The sequence below is a fragment of the Odocoileus virginianus genome, chromosome 31, assembly GCF_023699985.2.
Source record: "Odocoileus virginianus isolate 20LAN1187 ecotype Illinois chromosome 31, Ovbor_1.2, whole genome shotgun sequence".
Classification (NCBI taxonomy): Eukaryota; Metazoa; Chordata; class Mammalia; order Artiodactyla; family Cervidae; genus Odocoileus; species Odocoileus virginianus.
Window position 1 is genome coordinate 9,867,296 of NC_069704.1, and position 23,302 is coordinate 9,890,597.

Consider the following 23,302-nt stretch of genomic DNA (forward strand, 5'->3'; position numbering starts at 1 on the left):
AGTTCTGTAGAGACCCACTAGCAGGATTTTACCCAGCCTTTCTGGGGTAGTTTAAGTCTGGGTAATAACAATGTGGGAGGCAGGAAGAGAAGAAGACATATAGTTTTCATGTCTTCCCTACCATTCTTAGAACAGTTTTATTCTTCCACTTTTATCTGGGATTTTCCATTTTCTTATCTTGAAAACACAGCAACAGTGGCTCCAGATAGGGAAACTGAGTTTAATTATTTTGAATGTTACAAAGGCCAGGATCAAACAGGAAAAAAAAAAAAGTCACACACGACTGCCTCAACCAGTCACTGCGGCTTCCCAGCATGAGTGGCACAGAAGCACAAAAACATTGTGCCTGAGTTTCTTCTTCCCTCCTAACAGCCATACTCAAGAGCATGTTATGTCAGCATTAACACAGGGAAGCGATTATGAGATGATAAAATCTTTGGTGTACTGAGATATTGCATATTCATGAAGACTGTCTCCTGCGCAAAAGGTCATGTGAACTTTTCTGGCATATACAAAACCTGTTGTTTTAAGTAAAGTAGGAGGACAGTGAGATGAAAATATAACTGGATCACGCCACCTGAACGATGGACATCTTAAAAACTGATGACAATGGCCAGAGTCCATGCGGACAATGAAGAAACCACTGATTCTGATATCACTGTGGGTGGAAGACACATATAGAATCACAAAATCAAAATATTTATTTGTTCTTTTGCACATGACACTGTTAAAATATTCCTACGACAGCAACACTGCCCTCCAGGAGCTTACAATCTAAAATAGTCAACATTAATTGTAGACCCAGTGATTAAGGCATTACATCAAATGCAGGCTTTATATCTTTAGATGTATCTTCTCAAGGAAGCAGCCGGAGAGGGCAGGACCAACAGTAAATGACATGAAAGTATACTCCCTACCACCTCCCCTTCCAGCTTCTAGAGGGAACCCGAAACCAGTGCCCCACAGCCTAAAAGGGGATTCCAGACAACCCTACCATAGAAGTAGTGCAGAAGCCTTAGTCTCTGATCTCCTGGTGGACAGAGAACTCTGTCTGCGGGCAGTGAGGGGCTGAGTGTTCCTCTGGCACAGGTTGGAGATGGTACCTAAGATTTTGTAACTTAGTGGATAGTACCAGGTAGCCCTTTATGCAGCCTCATAGAAATTCCAACAGGATAATTGCTCATCAAAGTGTGCTTAGGGTCTCGAACAAGTTTTACAGCTTCCAGTTAGTATCAATATCCAAACCCGCTGCAGAGCATTGTCCAGTGCATTGGGAGGGCTAGGGAGATTAATAGACTAGATGTATGGGATAAAAGACCGAAAGACGGTAAGGGGCCAAAGACATGGCAATACAGCTTCTACTTGTTGTGAACAGGAGGAAAAGAGCAATTTGGATCCAAAAGGAGCAAAGAAGTCAGGCACTAAAATTCTGAATGAACAGGGGTACAGATATGAAAATCAACAAGATTATCAATATTAACATAGTCCAAGAGCTCAAGAAAGGCAGAATTTAAGGTTTACTTTTTTTTTTACCCCCTTCACTAGTTTCTTCCTTTGGCAACCTAGCTCAAGATCACAGAATTCAGGTTTTTCATGAGACTCTGTCTTGAATACCCAAAGACATATCCCAAACTGCTTCTCTCTGAGAGTCTGAAATTCACAGCATTTTGTCTTAACTGGCCTTGATTTTTCATACCTTGAAAATAACCTGATGAGGTTATTTCATAGCAGATCATGACAAGATGTCTAGAGAGTACCAGGGTTACTACTAAACATTGATTCTTCTTTTATTTCTCAGGGTTTTTATTATTCATTGGCTTCTGAGACAGTACAGGCTATTTGTACCTTAATGTTGGATTTTTATCAGTACCTGTCATTCCCTTTGCTTATACTAAGTGTCAGCCTGACAAGGGGTTGGAATGAGAGAAAAACATAAAATTTTAAATGTTGGTTCTTAGGTTTTAACCTCGATCCAGCAAGCTCATAACCCTCTCTTGGTTCAAAGCCATGCAAGTACACATTTCTCGCCCTCCAATATTTAACTGGCATCAACAGAGAAAGTACAAACTTCAAAACCACAACAGAGGCCAACAGGATAGCTATGTTTTCTCTCTCCTGCCCGGAGGCACAAAAGGAGTCTAGCACCAAGGAGGGCAGGATTTAATAGACCAGCACAAGAAGAGTCACTATACAGAGGTAGGTTGGACTGGGAACGAGACTGCCGTGTAAAGTAACGAGAATAAAAATCCAATATGATTCTTCACCAAGGAAAGTAATTTTTGGCCACTTGTGATCTAATTAAGCTCTCCCCACCCCGAGTAACAAAGATGGTCATGCAGAGAATGAGGATCTGCCTGGTATGTCTTTGGATGTTGGGGCTGAGGAAAACCTGACCATCAGCCGACCACACCCTAAGCCTCTTCAAGAGAGGCCTGGGCTTTTGCCTTTCTAAACCAAGACTGGCTGATTTACATTGCAGATCAAAGGTCTTTCTCAACCTTCAGGCTACTTCCAAGAAATTACAGATCTTTAAAAATAAGGACTATTGATCTCATACATGCCAAGAAAAGTTACTTTGGCTCCAGCCCTTCCATGCATATGGGCCTGGGCACACAGACACAGCCGGGGCTGAATAAATGTTTGTGGAATGATTAAGTATTGACCAGCAGCATATAGTACATAAGTTAAGCCCAGACACACCACCTTAGCAAGTCAAATTCCCATGCACCACCAGGTGATACTCCCTTAGTATAAAGCAAAGATGCTCAAAGTATGGTCCCCTGATCATCAGCAAGAGCATCACTTGGGAATTTGTAAAAAATACCGATTTAGGAGCTCTGGGTCAAGGCCCAACAACTGTGTTTTTAACAAGCTCTCTAGGTGATTTTGTGATACATGCTAAAGTTTGAAAATCACTGGTTTAGAGGCAGATACATGAAAACAATAATGGGAGAAAATGTTTAAATGCTTGCTTCATTCAGCTGTGACATACTAAGGTACCAAGTCAAAGTAAAAATGTCAATGGTTTCATTTTAAATATCTATTTTCTCAAATTGATTGTCACATTTTTTTTCTTGATTAACGAGTTCATTCTAATTAAAATGTTAAGTGGGAACATAAGTTGATTAATCAGCCACCCAAGAATGCACTGTTCTGCAATTTACAGTCTGAAACCTCAAATCTCTCTGCCCCCTACAAAGGTTTCAGTGCAACACGTCACATCTAGGGAAGGCATAACCTATCTCCCACTAATTGAGTCCAAAGACTAAAACATGTTTGGGTTCTGGGTTTAACTGGGCAAGACTTTCCCTCGCCTGCCATCAATCCTGGCTAAAGTTAACCCATTTCCATCACTGACCCAGGAAAGACCCATCAAATTCACAAGCTGTCTGTTTAAAAGAAAAAAAAGAACACAAGACTGAAAACAAGGAAGCAGGTGATCAAGCCATTGAACAGAAAGCTACCTGGATTAGATAAGAACGTATAACTCGGATCTAAGATAATGAGGGAGGAGAGGACCTCTCCTGAGCGGCTTCACCTCAAGAGAACTGGGAAACTCAGCTCATTAGGGAAAAAAGTGTAGGGGGAAGGAGGTTACCACTTTAGCTCAGAGACTGTAGGCTAAACCTCTGTTGAGCAGGTGTATGTGTGTCATAAGGAGATAAGGAGCAAGAAGAGAAGGTGGAATCCTGTCCTCCAGTCTTGAACTGCTTTCCACTGCAATCGATAAGGCCACACCATGGAGTTAGGTGTTAATGGCAATGCTCTGTGATGTCCACTACCACCGCCTTCTTCCAGCTGAAGAGGAAGTACCCTGTGCCAGCCCCGGCTGCGACAGCAATGCAGAGGTACCCGTTGTAGGTCATGAAGATGAGCATGAGGAAGTAGCTGATGACCACTTGGATGATGTGCAGCACTGTTTGCAGGAGGTGCGGGAAGCTTAGCATTTGCTGCCTGGAGAGGAAACAGGGACGCAGGAGTTAGGGCCCGGGAGTGCTCAGGCAGCTCGGCACGTGCTTCGGGCGAAAGGAAGGAACAGTTGTGGTCATGAGCTCAGCTTGGGCTGCCCTCTCTCACAGTCACCTTGGCAACTCCAGGGAACTTGTGTCTACGCAAGTTTTGTTTGTTGGTCCTTGGAATGAAAAATGATAGGACTATGAGGTTAACAGACATCAGCCAGGTATGGTTCTACGGCAGCAGGAGGAAAGCTCTTCAGGAGGAGGGGAGAGGGAGGGTGGAAGGTCACTCACTCCCACCTTGGAACCTGAAAGGATGGCCCACACCCTCCCACACTTATTTCTGCAAACATTTTCAGGCCTTCCACCTTCGCAAAGCTCACACTCTTAAAAACTTGGAAACAACAACAACAAAAAAACCCCAAAAACTTGGAAACAGAATTGACAGTGGGGTGGTATAGTAGACAGTTCTTAATTAGGGATCAGGAGACCTGGCTGTTTATCTCCTCTGTCACTCACTAGTTCTGTCACCTTAGATGAGTCACAATCTGGTTGGCCCTCAATCATGGGTACTATAGGAATAAATAATATTGTGCTTACTTGAGAGTAAGACATTTGTCTATAGGATTCCTTGAATTCCAATTTAGCTTTAAGATCTATATGTCTATTATAACTGAATTTTAAAAAGCACTTGCCAATCTGTGGGAAAAACCAATAGTCATCCAAATACTTTCTTAAGTGAAATACAGACCTTTGCACAATCTCATAACAAAATGAGACCAGAGCTCGGCAGGTACAACTTTTTATAGAAAGGAATCAACTGGGTTCTGCCGTTCTTCTGTATAATGACCTAAAACTTCTTTCTCTAATTTGTTTATTATTATTTGACTAATGTTAAAATATGGATTCTTTTCCTTCTTCCAAAGTGACCAGTGCTTAGAATTCAGAATGAACTCTAAGGAGAGTTAATATCATTCCTCTTTGGGCCTGCTAATGACTCACAACCCCAAGCCTCCAAAGAGTGCTGATCAAGGTGACATAGAATCATTAACTCAAGAAAAGAGCTGTTGCTAATAAAATAGCCACTTTGCTATTTGGCTAATTTAGCTCTCCAGAACTTCCATCTGGATCTGTTCAATCTTCTTACCCGACAGTTTTGTGTGTCTCCATAAGGATGGTTCCATTTGGTCCTGGGACAGGCATGGAATTGTACCGAATGCTGACCTGTGACTTGCGCAGGAGGCCCTCTCGGGCTATCTTGAGTCCTTCATAGAACATGGCTAGTAAAAACACTGCCACGAAAGCTCCGGCCATTTCTAAGTAGGAAAGGAAAAGATGGCAGTAATGTCAAACATGCAAAATGCTTAGCTAGTGTGCTCTCCAAGCGAAAAAGAAAAGGTAGAAACTGCTCCTCTTTTTTTCTTTTTTTTTGGGGGTGGGGGTGGGGGTGGGTGGGAACGGGCCTTGCCACTCAGCTTGCAGAATCTTAGTTTCCTGACCAGGGACTGAACCCAGGCCCTGGGCAGTCAAAGTGCCATGTCCTAATCACTGGACTGCCAGGGAATTCCAAAAAACTGCTACTCTCTATTCTTTTTTTTTTTTTTCTGCTACTCTCTACCTTAATTCCAGAATATGTTATATTGTTACCTCTTCACTCCCATGGATGGAAGAGAAGGACTAAGATGGTGTTAGTGAAAACTATAGTCTCTACTAAAGAACATACTCATTTTCTGATTAAGATAACAAAAAAATAATTGGAACAACAATAACCTTTTGGTCTGGCTGCTTGACATCATTAAATTAGTTTCACACACAGAGACACACAAGGTAGAACACATGACAGAGAAATAAGACACTTATTGTGAAGACTCTGACCTCCCAGTGCAGGGGCATAGGCTCCATCCCTGACTGGGGACCCCACATGCTGTGCCGTGTGCCCTGCCTGCCCCTCAGAAAAGTGTTGACTCTATTTCTTGAATGGGAACTTCAATTCTAAGTCTTTCACACTGTGAATTGTTGGTAACAATATGAATGTATTCAAAACTGATTTAACATACTACCTGAATTAAACGCTTCCCTTCTTTCCAAAACAAATCGATTTTGTGGGTCCAAAGATTTATCTTATACCTAAAGTGGTCCACCTGACCACTGAACTTGTACAATTTGAATTTAAGGCACACTAACTCAACATTATAGACTCCAAAAAAATGGATGACTAATTGCCCCCAAACTAGGACTGACCTTAAGATGGGTCAAGAGTCATGAATGCTATAGACCAGTTTGGTAAGCTAGAAAGAGCATAGGATTAGGTCAGAAGCCTTAGGTCCCTGTCCTACTTCTGACATACTAATTTATTTAGGGCGAATCATCACTATTTGAAGCTTAATTTTTCCGTAAAATGGAAGGACTGTACTCGATTAATAGTTTTGAAGCTAGGGTTATTTTGTGGCATGTATATATAAAATGCTTCTTATGCCATTTGAACTTGACTGTAGTCTTATGTCCAAGACCAATCAAACAAGGAAACACTCTGGAAAAGGGTGAAAGAAAATGGTCTGCAAAAGACTCTGACCTGTATCTAAATTATGTTTCAGAAACTCTAAAACATACACATGTTATTTAAGAGAGGTTTATGGTAGGACCTAAATAATCATTGTGTATCCTTATCTTCCAGGTAGGAAATAGGAAACTAGACGGTTACAATCGCATCTCATGACTCAGTAATTCTGGCAGGAAGAGGTGCTGGGTTTCCAGATTCTTTGTCACTGTCTCTCATGTGAGTGTCACCTTCAAACAACACCTGATGGCTTACTCACCTCCAGCTGTATTGATCACCAAACCAGAAAACAATAGTTCCACGTCCTTAAAGCCAAAGTAGAAGGTCATAGGCTGCCAGGAAACCAAAACATTGTAGTTAGAAACAATCAAAGTTTTTAAATGAGAATCGCAGGTCAAGAACACTTACTAGCAGCAGTTCTGGGTAATAAGAAGCAGTCACTGAAGTGGGAAGCCTTCTCCTCAGTTTAGTATCACTAACACAGGCACTTCTCCATATGTACTCTCCTTTGCCCTCACTGTCAACTTTTGCCTTTTTCTCTTCTACACACAGCATAAAGAAATTAATCCAGAAAAGGGTCAACTTTGAAAGGAAGACATACTGAAGACAGAACCATAGAAATATCGGTTCTGGTGTAGCCCTGAAATTAACCTGCCACAGAATCTTGGGCAAATCACTTGACTTCTCTAGGTCTGCCTTAGTTTCTCCTCATCGGTAAATTGATCTTTAACCTTGAAAAAAAATGCTATGACAAACCTAGACAGTGTATTAAAAAGCAGAGACATCACTTTGCCGACAAAGGTCCATATAGTCAAAGCCATGGTCTTTCCAATAGTCATGTATGTATCTAAGAGTTGGACCATCAAGAAGGCTGAGCAGCGGACAATTGATGCTTTTGAACTGTAGTATTAGAGAAGACTCTTGAGAGTCCCTTGGACTGCAGGAGGTCAAACCAGTCAATCCTAAAGGAAATCAACCCTGAATATTCATTGGAAGGACTGATGCTAAAACCAAAGGTCCAATACTTCGGCCATCTGATGCAAACAGCCAACTCATTGAAAATGACCCTGATGTTGGGAAAGATTGAGGGCAGGAGGAGAAGGGGACGACAGAGGATGAGATGGTTGGATGGCATCACCGATTCAATGGATGTGCGTTTGAGCAAACTCTGGGAGATAGTGAAGGACAGGGAAGCCCTGGCGTGCTGCAGTCCACGGGGTTGCAAAGAGTTGGACACAACTTAGTGACTGAACAAGAACAACAAACATAATCATCTTCCAGTCCTAAAATCTGATTGTTTCTATGACCCAGGTGGGTGGGAAAGGGCCCGGGATGCCTTTCCTTTGGCACTTACCATCATCATCATCATGTGATCATGGGAGTGGTCGGATGAAGTGGTCGGGTGATGGTGAGGTGGCATGGTACTGTTGTCTCCACCACTCATATCCATGTTCATCCCCATGTGGTGGGAATGACTTATTTTCCCAGGAAAAGTTGAGTCAGCAGAAGAATCTTTTAAGAAAAAGAATTACATACAAGAATTAAAAATACAAAAGCTTGAATCTTTTTTTAAAATCTTCACAATATTTCATCTTGTCTTTTTTTTTTTTTTTTTTAACTACACTGTGTGGTTTGTGGAATCTTAGTTCCCTGACCAGGGATTGAACCTGTGTCCCCTGCACAGGAAGCACAGAGTCCCAATCTCTGGACTGCCAGGGAATTCCCCAAATCTTGTTTCTTGATAAATACTTAGTCTACGTGGGATTTCAGCCAATAAATATATGCTCCCCTAACATCTTACTCAGAATTATTTCTTAATTATCTACAGACACAGAGAGGAATAACTGCACCAACAGGAATGTCCTCTGGAGACTGTGGCAGAAGGGATTTCTGTACATAGCGTTTCAGAAACCTCTTTTTTTTTTAAATTCATTTTTATTGAAGCATAGTTGATTTACAATGTCATGTTAGTTTCTGCTATACAATACAATACAAAGTAAATCAGCTATATAATATCAGAAACCTAACTTTTATTCTGAATCCTCTTCTAGATACATTCAATGTATGTTCAAACTTAAATATGAGATAAGGAGAAGAAAAGTAGCTTCTCTGAGTGGTAGGAAATAATTTGTAATAATGCATAAAATTGATGCCGTGAATGAAATTTAACAGTCTTTCTGATCACAAATGTCAGTAGATAAAAAGCAAGTGTTTCAAGATAATTCACCTAATTGGATGGCCTGTGTTCAATCAGGATATTATGAATACACTCTCAACATATGGGACCACCAGCTTTCAGCTAATTTAAATTAGAAGGAAAGGTCTACTGCTGCCCTAGGCAAGTGGTGTGTTCAGAATTTGATACACTATCAATATCAGCAGGGCATTAGAGCTGGGAATACGAAAAAAAAAAGGTATAAATTAGATATTCTCTATTAAATTAAGTCTAGACAACTGCATATTCAGTCTTGTGTCTATGTTTACTATCCCTTAGCGGTTTTATTGCAAAAGTCCATCCAAGATGTTATCCAAAGAGCAAAAACTCTGGTAGCTAGGGTGGGGAGTGGGAAGGTGAAGAGGGTAGAGAGTGGGGTGGTGGGATTCTGTTTACGTGTGCCTCAATGCCAATTTGTGGAGCAAAGGGTTCTTTAGAAATCCCAAGTAGGTATTCATGTTCATGAGCCTGTGTGCCTCTTTCATTAATCCAATCAACAAATATTTATCCACAGCTTTCGCCAAACTCTGAGCTAAGTGCTAATAATTCAACAGTGAATAAGACAGACGAAGCACAAAATGGAGAAACAGTAAACTCACGTGGGGATTAGTGCTGTGAAGAGAAGAAACGGGGGAGTACGGCAGGATTACTAAGAGGCTGAAAGAGGCACCCTTTAGATACAAAAGCACAAATACGCCACCATTTATTTTCCCCATTCAACTTCTATCCCATGATTCTATGATAGCAAGCTGAAAAAACAGGTTCCAGCAAAGGAAATAGCAAGGCATCCGTTACAGATAATCAAAACTCATTTGTGAATTTAAATAGCTTTCATGCCAGATACTGTATTGCTTCATCATGAGAGAACTCGACAGCTGGGATTGTTAATACTTTTGCCAAAAGGGGACTAGATTAGAGGTACAAAGAGATACATAAGATCTTTGTCCACAAAGGTTTATTTCTAGTGAATGGTTAAAAAAAAAAAAAAATACACACAAAAATAATCAACAAGAGGGAGCACACACGAATGTCTGTGGTGTGCCTTCTGGCGTCAGCAACAGAGGGACATACAGAGATGAACCAGACATAGACTCTCTCCTCATGGAGCTTCAAGGCTAAAAGTTAGAAGGGGAAACTGAACAGTCAGAACTCAGTTTGGGGCCTAAGATGAAATGTAAAGGACAGTTTAAAAAGAAAGAACATAGATAGCATCAGAAACTAATTAAGATTTGTACTCTTGATTTTCCCCATGAACTTTTACATATTCTTCTTATCACCATGTTTCTTTTGAAGACCCACAGGTTCCTAATTGTTCAGGCATCTCATTACCAATCAGAGACAACTATTTAATGAAGGTACTTATTCATATCTTTTCAGATGTATCAGTGGTCCAGTAATCTATATGTCCAAATCTTAATAACATCTTCGAGTTATGCACCTGTTTTGAAGTATCATCTTGTAGGATACACTTCACACTGAAATATACTAGAGAACAGAGCAGGAACTGAATCTATTTCCTTCCACGGTCAATGGACAATTAATTTTTTTTTCTTTTAACTTTATTTATTTTTTTTGACCTTACTATGTGACTCACAGGATCTTAATTCCCTGACCAGGGATTGAACCCAGGCCTCCAACAGTGGAAGCACTGAATCCTAACCAGTGAACAACCAGCAAACTCTCACAATGGGTTTCTTCTTTTTAAGACCACTTTCAAGCCCTTTCTGCCTATCCTCTCTCTTGAGGCCACAAAATGACTATCAACACATATGGATGGTTCATAAAATCTCTTTCGTCTAGCATAGAAAACTTCTTTGCTCTTTAAGAAAATAGAACAGAAATGGTCTAGGAATTGGCGAGAAAAAAAAAAGTATGAATTTCTATGAAACTTAGTTCCTATAAAAATAGGTGAGAAGCTTATTTCTTTGGAAGGCTTAACACTATTCAGTTTCTAGGGAACATTCATGTTCAGCTGGGTATTTGAGGTTGACTATATGCCAACTTGCTTGTATTGCTTGGAATACTATTAGAATAAATGACACATCCTATACTGAATAACCTGATGCTGGAAAAGACTGAAAGCAGGAGGAGAAGGGGATGACAGAGGATAAATGGTTGGATGGCATCACCGACTCAGTGGACATGAATTTGAGTAAGCTCCAGGAGATGGTGAAGGCCAGGGAAGCCTGGTCTGCTGCATGCAGCCCATGGGGTTACAAAGAGTCAGACGCGACTGAACAACAACACTGAATACCATATAGCTTTGCATTTTCTACCTTTTCCCCATTTAATAAGTATGGTGTAGTATTTATAAAAGTAGGTTTCAAAACTTCCTTGGATTCAAGGATCCAATTCCTTCTGAGTCTCCTTTTGAGAATCATCAAAAAGAAGCTTCCTCTGTTTCTGACAACACTTCCCCCAAACACACGCACTGCAAAGTGTAGAGGGACAGACTCTTTTTTGCAAAATCTAGCATCTCTAGCAAAATATATATCAATTTATAGACAGAAGATAGGGAACTAGCAAGCAGGTTAAATTCTGATCTGATGTCCATTCTGAGTCTTAGCACTGACCTTACATCTTAACTTTAAATCCTCTTTTATTTTCCTGGTATTTCACAATGGTGAATGAGGAACAATAGTCCATAGGGACTACGATTAGATCCCACAAAAGACTACACAGAAGTGGTCACACATCTGCCATGTGGTCCTTCTCCTCCAGCTTAGTTGGATGTAATCTGGAGCCTCAGATAATTCTTTTGGAGACTGCCACTAGTCTTTCCTGACTTTCATGATAAGGAAGAAAGCTTTTATTCTTAAAATGATTAGGGTCATGTTCTTTTTTAGATTTGTAAAAACATTTAACAAAGGGAACTCTATCTAGTCACTCTTCTGCTTTCTGGAGTCAATAGTTATGATTGATGATACAAGTTTTTGGCAAGCACAGACAGGGGAAATTCAACATCAAAGACAATACACTACCACAAACAAGGATTCCTGTATATGGACTATGTTCATGCGATTAAGCAACAAGTTTAACTGGACTAATCCTGCCTTTTCATGACTTGTATGGGGTCAACAGATATTCTGAGGAATGACTCTGGGTTTGTTTCAAGTGCCTCTATAGGTGAACTCTGAAATTTTCCTATACATGGCTCAGATGATAAAGAATCTGCCTGTAATGCAGGAGATCTGGGTTGGAAAGATCCCCTGGAGAAGGAAATGGCTCCCCACTCCAGTATTCTTGCCTGGAGAATTCCATGGACAAAGGAGCCTGGTGGGCTACAGTCCGTGGGGTTGCGAAGAGTTGGACACGACTGAGTAACTAACATGATGTTTTATGAATCCTGCACTTATGCTGTTTGCAGGAAGTGGTAAAGGAATGTAGGAAAAAAGGAGAGATCTTGATATAATGCAGTAACAAATCAGGCCTTGGTGCCTCTCTATAACCTGACATTTCAGGCCAATATACTGAAGTTATTCAGAAAAAAAATGTAGTGGTTTCTAGGGAATGGAAATACAATTTGATGAATATAAATGGGGAAGTCTCTTTTCCTCGATGGCTATGATGTTGTTTCACTCATTCTCTAGGCCCTGGCCTCACATTTTTACTCCAAGTTGACTGGCAGAAATGTGGTCATAACTGTTTGACTATAACCACATCATGCTTTGGATATTTTAACTCTCTTTCCTTGGCCTGTATCCCTCTTGGGGTGCAGTAATCATAAGGATACTTAAACTAATTTCATTTACAAAGAGTATTCACTTCAGTTCAGTTGCTTAGTCGCGTCCCACTCTTTGAAACCCCATGAATCGCAGCACGCCAGGCCTCCCTGTCCATCACCACCTCCCGGAGTTTACTCAAAACTCATGTCCATGGAGTCAGTGATGCCATCCAGTCATCCATCCTCTATCATCCCCTTCTCCTTCTGCCCCCAATCTCTCCCAGCATTAGGGTCTTTTCCAATGAGTCAACTCTTCACATGAGGTGGGAAGTTTCAGCTTCAGCATCAGTCCTTCCAATGAACACCCAGGACTGATCTCCTTTAGGATGGACTGGTTGGCTCTCCCTGCAGTCCAAGGGACTCTCAAGAGTCTTCTCCAACACCACAGTTCAAAAGCATCTATTCTTTGGCACTCAGCCTTCTTCACAGTCCAACTCTCACATCCATCCATGACCACTGGAAAAACAATAGCCTTGACTAGATGGACCTTTGTTGGCAAAGTAATGTCTCTGCTTTTTAATGTGCTATCTAGGTTGGTCATAACTTTCCTACCAAGGAGTAAGCGTCTTTTAATTTCATGGCTGTAATCACCATCTGCAGTGATTTTGGAGCCCAAGAAAATAAAGGCTGCCACTGTTTCCACTGTTTCCCCATCTATTTCCCATGAAGTGATGGGACCAGATGCCATGATCTTAGTTTTCTGAATGTTGAACTTTATGCCAACTTTTTCACTCTCCTCTTTCACTTTAATCAAGAGGCTCTTTAGTTCTTCTTCACTTTCTGCCATAAGGGTGGTGTCATCTGCATATCTGAGGTTATCGATATTTCTCCTGGCAATCTTGATTCCAGCTTGTGCTTCTTCCAGCCCAGTGTTTCTCATGATGTAGTCTGCATATAAGTTAAATAAGCAGCGTGACAATATACAGCCTTGATGTACTCCTTTTCCTATTTGGAACTAGTCTGTTGTTCCATGTCCAGTTCTAACTGTTGCTTCCTGACCTGCATGTAGGTTTCTCAAGAGGCAGGTCAGGTGGTCTGGCATTCCCATCTCTTTCAGAATTTTCCACAGTTTATTGTGATCCACACAGTCAAAGGCTTTGGCATAGTCAATAAAGCAGAAATACATGTTTTTCTGGAACTCTCTTGCTTTTTCGATGATCCTGCGGATGTTAACAATTTGATCTCTGGTTCCTCTGCCTTTCCTAAAACCAACTTGAACATCTGGAAGTTCAGGGTTCATGTATTGCTGAAGCCTGGCTTGGAGAATTTTGAGAATTACTTTACTAGCGTGTGAGATGAGTGCAATTGTGTGGTATTTTGAGCATTCTTTGGCATTGCTTTTCTTTGGGATTGGAATGAAACTGACCTTTTCCAGTCCTGTGTATTAGGCGTGAGTAAATCTTAAGTTTATACACAGGTTCTAGCCAGAACTAGCAAAGATTTTTGACTCCCAGAGTTCTGCCATATCAATGTATTAAACAACAGTTTAGGAAAATGAGACAGTAGAGGTAGCAAGAAAATAAGTCAGGCCAATAAGAAAAAAAGAAATGGTAAAGACCTTAAAACCAGAGTTCTCCCCAGATTAAATTTGGCAGGTGATTGGAGGGGATAGGGCATGTGCCGTAACTATAGCTTTATAAAGACAGAACTCTGGAGAATAATTTCCAAAACCCCACCACCAACACTGTATTAATCGCTGTCGTGTCCGACTCTTTGCAACCCCATGGACTAAAGCCCGCCAGACTCCTCTGTCCATGGGATTCTCCAGGCAAGAATAGTGGAGTGGGTTGCCATTTCCTTCTCCAGGGGATCTTCCCCACCCAGGGATCAAACCTGGGTCTCCCGAATTGCAAGCAGATTCTTTACCATTTAAGCCACCAGGGAAGCTCTTACCATTAAAAAAATAAAAAATGAAAAGGAAAGAAAGAAAACTTAGATTTTATCCTTAAAAATTTTTTTCAATAAAACTAAGGCTACCAGGACTTCCCTGGCAGTCCAGTGGTTAAGACTCTGAGCTTCCAATGCAGGGGACACAGATTTGATCGCTGGTCAGGAAACTAGGATCCCATATGCTGTGAGGCTGAGTGCCCAAAGCAAACAAACCTAAAGCTGCCATCTTCCCTTCTAAGTTTGTGCCTTTGCTGATAATACAAAAGTGAGGTCTACTGTAAACAGACAGTGGAGGCGGTACTAAGTCCAAGCTCGGTCTGCTCACTGCTGGACAGGTCAATTAACCAGAAGGTTGAGGCAAGGAATACAATTTTATTGGGAAAGCAGGCTGACAGAGAAGATAGCAGACTAATGTCTCAAAATAACCATCTTGTCTGGGTCTGGATGCCAGGTGATTTGCAGGACAGAGACAGGTAGGAGTTGAGGAAGTAAAGACCATTATCTTGCAAATATCTCCTGGAATGGCCAACCTCAAACTCTTCCAGTAGAGGTGCAGTCTTCCTCAAGGCAGGTCATTATGTGCTATTATAATGACGAAGGGGCTTCCCCGTGGCTCAGAGGATCCACCTGCTGTGCAGGAGACCAGGGTTCGATCCCTGGGTCAGGAAGATCCCCTGGAGAAGGGCATGGCAACCCACTCCAGTATTCTTGCCTGGAGAATCCCACTGACAGCTACAGTCCTTGGGGTTGCAAAGAGTCGGACACGACTGAGCAACTACAACATAATAACAAAAGCAATGCAAAACAAAAGTTAAAGTCAGAGAAACAGATCCATCATAGAGACAAAACTGGCTGCAGCACAGGAGGTCCCTGGGGAAAAGAAGCAGGTGTGGCTTCTGAGACAAGAGAAGCCGCTTCAGGCCGAGGCCGTTTCGGGATCTAAGTCTGGCCACCATGCACGCTTGAACAGGGTCTCAGTAATAACAACTGTAAGGAAACATAAGAAGTAACAACAGCAAAGATGAGAAGTCTGTTGCAGGATTCCTTGAAGGCACTTTTTGTGGAAAGAAACCAAACTACACTCTATACACTCAAGTGACAGCATAGTCTATGTGGCTGTATCACTCATACATCAGACTAATCAGATACTATCAATAGTAACCAATTGCCAGAGACAAATGGTTACACTTAAAACTTAAAGGGCTTCCATTTATGAGTGGCCAATTCCCTGGTGGTTCAGATGGTAAAGAACTGTCCTGCAATACGGGAGACCTGGGTTTGATCCCTGGGTTGGGAAGATCCCCTGGAGGAGGGCATGGCAACCCACTCTAGTATTCTCATCTGGAGAATCCCCATGAACAGAGGCAGGCTACAGTCCTTGGGGTTGCAAATAGTCAGACACAACTGAGCGACTAAACACACACACAATGATCTAGGCAAACATGAAACGCTACAGAGACTGAAAGTTTTTATTAGAACAAAAGAGCTATGAATTAGTGGGAGTAGATCTTTTATACTGAAGTTCTTGGCTAAGAATACCCATTTTAGTACGAAAGGCGGTAACTCAGGAGCTGCCCTGTGAATCTCATTCTAACTATCTCTGGAAAAGACAGAAAGCAAACCCATGATGTGATTCTAATCAGAGTAAGACAAGAAAGCCTTTGCTTAAATGGCAACCCACTCCAGTATTCTTGCCTGGAGAATCCCATGGAGAGAGAAGCCTGGTTAGGCTACAGTCCACGGGGTCGCAAAGAGTCGGACATGACTGACCGACTTCACTCACTCACTCACTCACTCACTCCAGGTGATTCAAGGTCACCCCCTTCTATCATAAACTTCATCTTTCTATATCTCCACTCAATAGTTAATCTGCTCAGGCTGAGCAAAGGAGACGAGAAGCCTGTTTGTCCTGGAGGAACTGACTACAAGACAAATTATACAGCTATAATTATTAAACAAGAGGGTTATCATTTTGAAGAGAAAGCATGCTGAGGACAAACTTAATTTTTTAAATACCCAATGCAGATGATACCACCTTAATGGCAGAAAGTAAAGAGGAACTAGAGCCATTTGAGGAAGGTGAAAGAGAATGAAAAAGCTGGCTTAAAACTCAACATTAAAAAAGCTAAGATCACAGCATCCAGTCCCATGACTTCATGGCAACTATATGGGGAAAAAATGGGAACAGTGGCAGATTTTATTTTCCTGGGCTCCAAAATCACTGCAGATGATGACTGCAGCCACAAAATTAAAAGATGCTTGCTCCTTGGAGGGAAAGCTATGACAAAACTAGACAGCACATTAAAAAGCAGAGACATTACTTTGCCGACAAAGGCCCATATAGCCAAAGCTATGGTTTTTCCAGTGGTCATGGACAGATTTGAGAGTTGGACCCTAAATAAGGCTGAGTGCCAAAGAATTGATGCTTTCGAACTGTGGTGTTGGAGAAGAGTTTTGAGGGTCCTTTGGACTGCAAGGAGATCAAACCAGTCAATCCTATAGGAAACCAACCCTGAATATTCACTGGAGACTGATGCTGAAGCAAAGCCCAGGAGATAGTGAAGGATAGGGAAGCCTGGCATGCTGCAGTCTACAGGGTCACAAAGATTTGGACATGACTTACTGACTGACTGAATAATACCAACAAATCCTCACAGTACCTCTTCTTGTTTCAGAGGAACCAAGGCACAGAAAGGGAAAAGTGGAAGTATTAATCACTCAGTTGTGTCTAACTCTTTGCAACCCCTATGGACTATAGCCCACCAGGCTCCTCTGTTCATGGGATTTCCTAGGCAAGAATACTGGAGTGGGCTGCCATTTCCTTCTCCAGGGGAATCTTCCTGACCCAGGGATCAAACCTGCATCTCCTGTATTGGCAGACAGATTCTTTACTGCTCAGCCACCAGGGAAGCCCAAGGCATGGAGAGTTTAAGCACCCTGTTCAGTGTTATTCTAGAAGGTTATGGAAGTACCCTGGCAAGAACTTATATGTCCTCACTCCTGGCCCAGGCATTATTCTCTGTTAAATCTGCCTTACTATTTATTCAGTGTCAAATTTTGGTCACTTTTCCTAATCCAAATAAATTAGAAGATTCACTCAGCCTGCCTCTGGTTTTCACAATCACTCTCTTACAAACTGGGGTTTTTCTCAGGGTACTTCTGCCCTCTGTTCATCCTATGTGATACATCAACGACAAATCAATCTACCTAAAGCATGGCTCTACTTACCTGTCCCCAACATTCCACTGCCTACCAACCTCTCCATTGTCGATTAACCTCCTTGTTCTAAGATAATAGATCTTTAAAATAAAGGCCTCAACCTACCTTTCTGCCTACAGATGCTTTGTGTTTCAGCCAAACAAGTCTAATTAGCCCAGTTTCTACTCTTATCACACTTTGCTGTCTGGTGTCTTTGCTGACATTGTTTCTTTAGTCTGCAAGGCCCATCCTTACAATCTCTAAATGCAACAAATCTTCCTCCTCTTGCAAGGTCTAGTTCTAAAACTTCTGACCATTCATACCACAATGTGCCTTTTTCATGACTCCAACTGAGACTAGGTCTCAAATACCCCGATTTTTTTTTTAATGCTCTTTCAATCTGTCTGTTTTAGTCATCACCTGATAGCCTGGCTTCAACAAGTAGACCTAGAAAGAGATGAATGAGACATCGCTTCATCTATCAGCAGACCACCTCAAGATAAAACCTAGTGCCCTGCCTCTCAATTTGTGGGTCATAGAAATCTCACTAAGAATTGGAAGGGCTTTAGGGCTTCCATGGTGGTCCAGTGGTTAAGACTCCATGCTTCCACTGTAGGAGACATGGGTTCAACCACTGGTTGGAGAACTAAGATCCTTGTGCCACACAGCGTGCCCGCCCTCCCCCCAAGCCTGGAAGGACTTTACAAGTCATCAGATGTAACCAAATTCTGTAACAACTGTTATAACACCCCTCAGGATGTTTCTGTTCCAGAAATATAAGGATGCAAACACTCTCTTTCCAGCCAAACCAAGCATAGGAAGTGTTTCACAGGAGCCTGCATTTGGTGATGGTGTTGATAATAGAACCAGCAGTTCCAGTGAAACCAGTATCCAGATACTATTTGCATGTATTTCTCAAACCATGATTTGCATTTTAGGTTTTACTCCCACGAACTAATCTGTCTGCAAAGAGACACAGAAGTATCTTCACCTCACCCTTCTCATCATTTATTTTATGTCCACTACCTGGCATTTGGGGCTTCCCAGAAAACTCAGTTGGTAAAGAATCCACCTGCAATGCAGGAGACCCCGGTTCGATTCCTGGGTTGGAAAGAAACACTGGAGAAGGGATAGGCTACCCACTCTAATACTCCTGGGCTTCCCTTGTGGTTCAGCTGGTAAAGAATCCACCTGCAATGTGGGAGACCTGGGTTCAGTCTCTGGGTTGGGAAGATCCCCTGGAGAAGGGAAAGGCTACCCACTCCAGTGTTCTGGCCTGGAGAATCCATGGACTGTATAGTCCATGGGGACCCAAATGTCAGACACGACTGAGTGACTTTCACTTTCACTGGCATTTATTTATGTCTTTGATACAGATTTCCTTCCCAGCCTTACCCCAATCTAATCCTCTTCACATTCAGATATTCCACTGAAAGTCATCCATTCACTCTTCCTGAATAAATTTAGTACTTTGGTAGCTGTAGCTTTTTTGGCTCTGTAGTCCCCATCCCATCTTCTGAATATGTGAAAATCCTATCATTATTCGTTCAACATTTATAGTGCACTTAAAATGTGTCAGAAGTAAGTGAAGTGAAAATCGCTTAGTCGGGTCCGACTCTTTGCAACCCCATGGACTATACAGTCCATGGAATTCTCCAGGCCAGAATACTGGAGTAGGTAGCCTTTCCCTTCTCCAGGGGATCTTCCTAACCCAAGGATCGAACTCTGGCCTTCTGCATTGCAGGTGGATTCTTTACCAGCTGAGCCACAAGGGAAGCCAGTAGTAGGATAAAGTTAAAATATGGCCCTTGCTGTTTGGAGTGTACAATCTAGTTCATTCTTTAGGGCTAAGTTAAAATGCCACCTCTTCTATGAGGTTTTCCTTTAATTCCTGACAGAAGAAATTGCCTTTTACTGGATATCTTTAGCAATCTTCTCTTATAGAATATTTGACTTACAGTTCCTAAAATACAAGATAAAAAACACCATATACACACAGCAAAGTTCTTAGAGGGCACGTTACTAATTCACACCTCCTTACTGCACCTGGAAGGGCACTGGACAAAATATTCATTCACCCAAAATGTATTTAATTCTTACAAAACCCATGTAGCTTTTATATCTATTTACAAGGACCCAGGTGCAAAAGACAAGATTCTTGCCTTTGCAAAACTTACCCTAGAGGAGGAAACTCTCGTTAAATATGTAAATAAGTAAATGTGTTTAAGTATATAGTTGGAAGTAAACAGGGTACTGTGCTAGGAGAGTAACAGTAAAAGAACTAACTTAGATGGAGCAGGGGTAGGTAGAAGAGAGAACAGAGAAGCCCTCTTAGGGTAACATTTAAGCAGGCTGAAAATTACTGGAGATGGGTAGAAGGGCAGAGAATAGCACCCCTGCGGCAAGAAAGGAGTCAAGGTCGTTCAAGGTCAGTGTGAATAGAACACATTGAGTGCGGGGAAGAGGAGCCCAAGCGGCTGGAGACAGGCAGAAGGGCTGCAGGGAAGAGGCCTCACCGGCCATAGAGAGCAGGCTAAGTTTTACTCCTAGGGCAACTGGAAGCTATTTAGGGGTAATGAGCAGGGGAGTGATGTGACCAGATTTAGATTTTAATAGAATACTTTGCTGGGTAGAATAACTGGCCTTTATTTGTTCTTACCTAATAATATTTTCTGCTCTAGTTTTCTGTGAGGCATTCACAGATGGAAAAAAACAAATTCCTTACAGAGCCATGGACCATAATCCTTTAATTTCCCCAAATCCAGAAAGACATCTGTTAAAACTTCCAAAGGATTAGACGAGCCTTCTAATCTCTGGGTTATTTAATGGTTTGAGGGGCAAAACTGAAGAATACTCTCCAAGGACTATCTTGGATTGTAAGAGCTTCTAAAGTCACAGGTCAACTTCTGTAGGAGGGAGTTAAGCTTAGAGAATATTGTTAAGAGCATGAGTCAGGTAAGATTCAAATCCTGGCTCTGCTACTTTCTCTCTGAGTATTTTAGTGACATTTCCTATAGAAGTCTCATGAGTCTTTCGACAGGCAGTAGGTACTATGCAGAGCCTGCTAAAAGGGCTGTGTACCCAAGTTCAATAGCACTTGGGTAACTCCCTCAAATTTGGTAGGTGCTCAGTAAGGTAAAAAATATGATGAAGGTAGACTAAGCTCCCCAGACAGCACCTGCCTAGTGGATTGTTATTGGATTATACAATCTGTACTAAACATGGAAATCTTCAACAATGATATTTGACAAACCCCACTTTTCACTCCACAAAACACTAGCAATAAATCCAGAATTTACATGATTCCAGTTTTTAATGCTAAGGGCAGTGGAGAATATACTAGACTGAGTCCAAGGTCTGGATTCTGCTGCATCCAACTCCATCACTCTGTATTCTTTGGGGATAAAACACCAATGCCAGTTTCTCAATTTTGACCTCACTGACATGTGGGGCTGAACAATCCTTTGTTGTATGAGCTGTCCTGTGCACTGTAGGAAGTTTAACAGTACTCCAAGCCTTTACTCACTGACAGAACCACTATTCCAGCTGTGACAATCCAAAATATCTCCAGATTTTGCCAAATATCCCCTTGGGGGCAGAATCACGCTGCTGCTTCTTTGAGAACCACTCTTTTTTTTTTTTTTCTCCACACTTCATGACATGTTGGAATCTTAGTTTCCCAGTCAAGGATTGAACTGATGGCCCCTGCTTTGGAAGCACAGCGTCTTAACCACTGCGCCACTAGGGTAGTCCCTGAGAACCACTGTTGATCTCCAAGTTTAGGCATCTCATCTAAAACTCAGGGGAATGAGATAACATCTGTCTTGTTTCTTTTCAGGGTTTTTGTATCATTAAAATAAGATAATGAATGGCGATATATACTAAGAGAAAAAGACCATGTAACATACCTAAAAGCATTATTATTACTTTGTGGGTTATGTTCTATGAGTGCTCAATAACAAGGCTGAAGAAAACTACTCACATCTTGTTCATGGAATGCATAGTAAGGCCTACTTTAGACTATGTGGAGTCTAATATACCATTTACATTGGTACTCAATAAATACTTGTTGATTGAATGCTTCTAAGTCTGGGTCCAATCAATAGTAAACTTTCTTTCCAGCACGTTCCCAGGTTTTCCTGCTGAGCAAGCACAATGTAGTATGTTGCTAGACCTAACCGCATGTGAAAGACAGGACTGGATTAAACAAGAACGGCTACTTACTTTTATCGCTGGAAAATAGAGGTACAAGAGGTTAACTGGCTGGTCAAGGTCATGTGGCAGTCAGTCTAGTGACAGCCTGCAATTAGAATCCAGATTCTGACCTCAAGTCCAGTGATCATTTTATTACTCGTATCATTGGACTTTCGCCCAACTCGTGCGTCCCTGTCACTTAACATAAAGGTGTTAGGGACTTCCCTGGTGGTCCAATGCTTAAGACTTCATGCTTTCCCTGCAGGGGGCGTGAGTGCAATCCCTGGCTAGGAAAACCAAGAACCCCCATCCTGCACAGCTCAGTCAAAAGGAAACCAAACAAACAAAAAACAAAGGTAGCTATTTACTTTCTTTAGCAATTCTGAAAAATTGAGATAAGGAAACAAAGTTGTGGTTTTTAGGGAGCTTGGAAAGAAATACAGACCTATTTCTACTGGGAGGAAGAAATGAATACTCCCTATACTCAGAGTAAACCAACATCAAGGTATGTAAGGGCCCTGGCAAGTCTGTAAAGCACATTAAAGGAATTCTCCAGGCAATATTACTGGAGTGGGTAGCCATTCCCTTCTCCAGGAAATCTTCCTGACTCAGGGATTGAACCTGGGTCTCCTGCATTGTAGACAGATTCTTTACAGAGGATGAGATGGTTGGATGGCATCACCGACTCAATGGACATGAGTTTGAGCAAGCTCTGGTAGTTGGTGATGGACAGGGAAGCCTGGGGTGCTGCAGTCCATGAGGTCACAAAGATTCAGACATGACTGAGTGACTGAACTGAACTGAACCACCTAATAAGCAAAGAACTTTCTGGGCTAACACTAAATTTAATATAAAATGGCTCACCTTTGGAAGTTGACACACTGTGGGAATAGTTCCCAATGTGATTAATGAAATTAAGATTGGCTCCCAGCTGAGCACTCCAGGGCCTGTCCCTAACCATCAGCTCCTGCTTGTTTGAAAATGGGAATTCAGTTTGAGATCCTGAATAGACCACTAAAAATAAACAACAAAAAACAGGAGGAGGAAGTTGTGGGCAGAAGGGATATCTTCTTTTTCTGTTTTATGGCGGCTCTCCAAGTATGCAAGGAAGTTATACTCAATCTCTAACTGGTAAAACTGTACCTGCTGGTTGTGGGCCCTTGGGTGAATTACTCAATATCTCTGGCCTCAGCTCTAAAATCAAGTAATAAAAGTAGCCTACCTCATAGGGATTGTTATTAAGAGCTCACTGAGGCAGAAACATACTTAGTTTCCATGAAGACAGCAATGAGAACAGCACCTATCTTGTGACAGTGTGCACTTAAACATGAACTTAGCGCAGTGCCTAAACACAGTAAGCCCTCGATAAATAGTCATTATTGTTACTTCTTAATCTACTGTTCTTTCTAAATTTGGCATAGGTATAATCCCCTCCAATCCTTTGATTTGTCCCTCGATCATGTCCCACTTGGATTCCCAGGTGGCTCAGCGGGTAAAGAATCTGCCTGCAATGCAGGAGATGCAGGAGACTCGGGTTTGACCCTGGGTCGGGAAGATCCCCTGGCGGA

General features: G+C 41.8%; 1 protein-coding gene across 3 annotated transcripts in view; it reads right to left on the minus strand.

Moving 5' to 3' along the window:
* Positions 1-678: 678 nt before the first annotated feature.
* The window catches only part of SLC31A1 (solute carrier family 31 member 1), a 33,394-nt gene continuing 10,770 nt past the window's right edge, over positions 679-23,302 (minus strand). For all 3 annotated transcript variants that reach the window (XM_020906624.2, XM_020906625.2, XM_070459269.1), the window contains exons 2-5: positions 7,868-8,025; positions 6,773-6,845; positions 5,104-5,272; positions 679-3,954 (exon numbers count right to left, since the gene is read on the minus strand). In XM_020906624.2, the coding sequence (XP_020762283.2) occupies positions 3,753-3,954; positions 5,104-5,272; positions 6,773-6,845; positions 7,868-7,975 (552 nt within the window). In that variant the 5' untranslated portion in view covers positions 7,976-8,025 and the 3' untranslated portion in view covers positions 679-3,752. The remainder of the gene's footprint in view (positions 3,955-5,103; positions 5,273-6,772; positions 6,846-7,867; positions 8,026-23,302) is intronic.